Genomic DNA, 4,788 nt, shown 5'->3' with positions numbered 1-4,788 from the left:
AAAAATAGTTATTAAAAACAACAACAACAGCAAAACATTAAATGTGAAATGTAACACAGGGAATTTCTGGGATATCAATTTATGGTTTCGCACTGTAAATTATACATTCTTGTTCACTTCCAGAAATGGTATACTATCGTAAAATTATATATAGTACCATATATAGGGGAAATTACCAGTAACCAATTAATAGGTTTTTACTGTAGCATTTTTACAGTCTTTCACTGTTAAAATCATGGTCATTTGTTACAGTGTAAATTGCTGTAACAGACCTTTTACAGAGTCAGTTCTTAATATTACCTTCTGCTTGATTTCAGGTCATATTGGTCTAGGAAATTAATAAAATGATATTGCTGCAAAGGAAGCTGTCGGTTTAAATATATTTATTGTATATATATTTAAATATATTTATTTATTGTATACAATATGTTAAATCCTTTTTCTTAGACCTACTCTGAATTCTTACATAATGAGACACATGTACCAGCAACATATTACATGAAATTTTATCCTAAAATCTCTACTTTCAAAAATTTCAAACAATGATCTACACAATCTCCTTTTCTCAGACATATTTGTTGGCTTTTAAGTGCACATAAAGTGTGCTATTTGGGACAGGGCCCATGTCAGTGTAGCTGAATACTGGCAACAGTTGTTATGGGTTTGGACGAACTTCAGCATAGTTTTTAGGTACATTAGCTAAGCGAACTATTTTTATTTGGGCTGCACCTATATTGATACCTCGCCACATATATTCAGGAGAGAGCAGTTTACTAGGTTTGTTCAAAAGGAAATACTTGTTCAAGTGAGACTCCTCTTGCCATAACGCCTCAATGGAGTTTGCAGCATCAATGTTCAGATGCTCCCTGCAGGTTTTGGTGAGATTAAGTACATCCTCCAAAGTGCCACCAAATGCAGCACCAGCATAATAATAATCACCTTCCCCAGCTGGAATGTATGCTAGAGACTCTGGTCTACGCTCATATGTGAATTGATTCCTCTGAAAATTATAGAACCAAGGATGTATCACACCTACCAGACGACCCAAAGACTCCGCACCCCACCGGCCATAGAACTTTCCATCTATGTCAAGGCAGAAAATATAGTCGGCCTCACGGACCAGTTCGTTCTCTATTAGTTTTTCAAGTTTTTCCATCCTGTTCATACTGATGTCCTGCCATCTGTTCAAACTCTGAACCGTTAGAACCGTCAAACTGCGGTTTTCACCCATCTTCACCTCAGGAACTGATTCTGGTTGATCTGTAAACAAGTAGTAATGCACTCGAAATCCAACAAGGTAATGCTGCTCTGCTGACTCCAGAAAATCTTTGATGAAACGTGTGTATCTGACAAACAGAGAAAAAAAAATACTTATGGTTAATTTATCTTTTAATCATTACTATTTCCAGAAACAGGGAAAAACAGAGGAGGGAAACAAATGAGAATTACAAGATGAGAGGTATTATGAAGACTTACTTTCCCAAAGCGAAGACAGTAGTTGCTATGGTGAGATTCTGTTGTTTGTAGATAGAGTCGATCAGTGTGGGGTCAAAGGTTCCCTCCCAAATGATTGGAGCTGACCATGGTGTCACAGAAGCAACATCTGTCCGACTTCATTAAAAACACACATACAGCGCTGCAATCATTCCATTCATGAGTGGAAATGGGCTATAACAACTATTACAGGTTGATACTAAATATCTTACCCTACCAACGCACTCGGCTGGTTGTACACCAACCTGTAAGCAGTTGATACACAGGTTTTAATTTCCATCTATGCACTGAAGACATCATCATTTAACTCTTACTGCTCATCTGATCACAACCACAAAAACAACTATGAACCAAGAATCAATGGAATCAAACTATGAACCAAGAATCAATGGAATCAAACTATGAACCAAGAATCAAACTATGGATCAAACTTAAAAATAAAGTCACTTTTAAGAAGATGACGTTTTACACACCCTGGTGATGAACGCAATCCAACAGTCTTTTGCTTCCATTTTGGCCTGATAATAACAGAGTCAAATCCTTACTAATTTGGATTGATTATGTTGAGTGTGTGTGTGTGTGTGTGTTGATGAATATGAGCATGTACATAAATACTAGCATTAGTTTTTTTGTGTTGAAAGTGACTCACTTGATGAAGCCTTGTTCTGTTATCTGGTGACTGCAGCTTAAAACAGTAAAAAAACAATAATAATAATTCAGTAATGCAAACATCTCAAATCAAGAAAACAATACACAAACTACATCTGCACCGTGTTTTTCTAACTGCATTAAACTCACCTGTACCAGTTAATGTTCAGGTAAATGAGCCTGTAAAGAAAAACACATAACTTCATGAGTAGAGATCTCTGTAAATGTGTTTAATAACTGCTTAATCTTCTTCTCAGAGTTTAGAGTTTTATTTCTTATGCTTGTCATGTACACAGAAAATACAGAGTAATTAATTTTTAAAAGAGGTCATAAAATACAGTTTCATAAATTCATAATATGCTTCTCAGAGTTAGTTCAAAAAGATTTTTGCATTAACAATATTGCATAAGCAGAATAGAATGGCAATACTAAGCTAAATACTTCATGTTCTCCTCATGGTCACACGTCAAGCAGTGGTAATCTTACCAACTTCTGAGAAATAATACTGCATTATTATCACAAACCTAAACACAAAACAAACCATCTAATATTGCTGAAGAGTAATTACATACCCACTCAATACCATCCCAGACAACACAAGGATGATCAGAAAATTCTGATGAAGCAGCATTATTCCTGGTTTACCCATGTCCACACTGATATGAATTTTCTATTTCAATGATGGTGGGATCTTTTTTTTTTTCTTTTTTGGCAAAAAATGCTGACGGTCTTACAGTTATGGCTGCAGAGTGTGACCAAGAGAAATACATTGACTCGGCATTTATACCCTAATCAAGTCCGGATGCTTTTATTTCATCCACCCATAACACTTTTTCAACATATGTGTCCATTTAAGGTATCTAACTATGTATCTAACTATGCCCCCTGGATGCGTTGCTTATTATTTAGTGATCATTTACTTTGAAGCAAGCATGTAAGAGATCTAAATTAACACTTATTGTCTCACACTCAGCTACACATGCACATACAAGTTCTGTTGGTTGTCTGGCACTTGTCCCACACTCAGCTACACATGCACATACATTTTCTGTTGGTTGTCTGGCACTTGTCTCACACTCAGCTACACATGCACATACATGTTCTGTTGGTTGTCTGGCACTTGTCTGTCTGGCACTTGTCAGTCTGGCACTTGACAGTTTAAAGACCACTCTTTAGTAGAGTAAAGCAAATAAAACCCTGTTAAAAATAAATGTAATGTTTATGTAAATGTTAACCAACTACTGCTGAGCGCTGGCAGCGTGTCTGTGATGTACGTCATCACGCAATTCTGTTCTGCTCTTTCTGACGGCTGAGCACTGAACGTCATTCAGTGACAAATGCTAATGTATAAAATTATATATATATATATATATATATATATATATATATATATATATATATATATATATGCAAATGTATATCGAAATATCGGAAATGGGTTTAAAAATCGTATCACCGTTATTGAAAAAAATTATGTGTGTGTGTGTGTGTGTGTGTGTGTGTGCGCGCTTATACTTCTACTGTGTTTATGAAAATCTATTCACATATATATTGATATCGAATTATTGTCCAGCCCTAAGCACTTTTAAAGAAAAATGCATTATGTAATGTAACGGCAATCATTGTCATTTCAGGCAGAAGCAAAAGATTATAGTTAAACCCTAGTGCTTCGTTTCATTAACTGGATCTATATGGATTACCTTTATGCTTTCTACATTAAGTTTTTGGACAATCAAAATGTTGGTATACCCACTTAGATGCATTTTATGCCTCAACAGATCTTGGACAACTTGGACAAAAAAAAAAAAGCCTTCAAAAGTGATCTGCAGAAGAAAGAAAATCATTTTGGAATGCATGGGGGTGAGTAAAACAAGATCATTTTCAACTTTGGGAAGGGCTGGGTATTGATTTTGATATTTTTTAGGCACTCACCAAATTGCCTCCAAACCACTGAGTATCAAAAAATGTTTGAAGTATTAAATGTCTTGAATTTAATGCTTCAATGTCAGTGAAACAGTAAGCATGCAGAATGCTTTATGTGCCCAAATCAAGTACTGGGTATTGGCTGTGGCGAGGCATCAAATAAGAGATAAAAAAAAAAAAAAAAAAAAAAATCAGGAACCAGTATTAAAGTCAAGGTATTGTTATTTATATTGAACATTTTTGAATGTTTACATTAATTTTTGGTTAACTGGGACCATGAAAACATGTCATTTGAGCCTAGAATTAAAAATAATTGGGTATGTCATTCAGAAACATGGCTTTTCATATTACTGCTATTGTAATGACATTTTATGTTAAATTACACATCATTTCCACAAATACATTTCCTTTTAAAAAAACTGTATGAAAATGTATGTAATACCAAAATACAAGCAATTATCTGTAAATTTAATGGTGGGACTTTAAAATACAGAAAATATCTGTAAAACAACAGGCATTTCTTTGTGTACTGAAAACAATTCTGTTAAAAAATACAGATATTTACCTGTAAAATTACATTTATTTTTAACAGTGCAAGATAACTATTGCTAATAAACGTTTAATTTCTTCGTTTAAAATAACTGACTTACCTTCATTAAAAAATAAAACCACAAAATTAAGCATTCATTTTAAATAAGTGGAACCTTATTTATTTGGGTTACA

At 34.3% G+C, this 4,788-nt stretch overlaps 1 protein-coding gene across 1 annotated transcript; it reads right to left on the bottom strand.

Moving 5' to 3' along the window:
• Window positions 1-261: 261 nt before the first annotated feature.
• Window positions 262-2,877, bottom strand: LOC127170324 (globoside alpha-1,3-N-acetylgalactosaminyltransferase 1). The gene is made up of 7 exons (XM_051118204.1): window positions 2,715-2,877; window positions 2,293-2,322; window positions 2,144-2,179; window positions 1,968-2,012; window positions 1,707-1,739; window positions 1,477-1,611; window positions 262-1,346 (listed from the first exon to the last, which is right to left on the bottom strand). The coding sequence occupies exons 1-7, from the start codon at window positions 2,789-2,791 to the stop codon at window positions 656-658; spliced, it is 1,047 nt and encodes a 348-aa protein (XP_050974161.1). The 5' UTR covers window positions 2,792-2,877; the 3' UTR covers window positions 262-655.
• Between the last annotated feature and the right edge of the window lie 1,911 nt (window positions 2,878-4,788).

Source organism: Labeo rohita, chromosome 8, assembly GCF_022985175.1.
Source record: "Labeo rohita strain BAU-BD-2019 chromosome 8, IGBB_LRoh.1.0, whole genome shotgun sequence".
In the NCBI taxonomy this organism is placed as follows: Eukaryota; Metazoa; Chordata; class Actinopteri; order Cypriniformes; family Cyprinidae; genus Labeo; species Labeo rohita.
This window is presented reverse-complemented; position numbering and strand designations above follow the sequence as displayed.

Coding starts and splice junctions, on each gene's coding strand:
- LOC127170324 (XM_051118204.1), bottom strand. CDS start 2,791: ATGGGTAAACCAGGAATAATGCTGCTTCATCAGAATTTTCTGATCATC. Junction 2,013..2,143: donor ACAGAACAAGGCTTCATCAA/GTGAGTCACTTT, acceptor TGTTATTATCAG/GCCAAAATGGAAGCAAAAGA. Junction 1,347..1,476: donor ACTGTCTTCGCTTTGGGAAA/GTAAGTCTTCAT, acceptor TCTGTTTGTCAG/ATACACACGTTTCATCAAAG.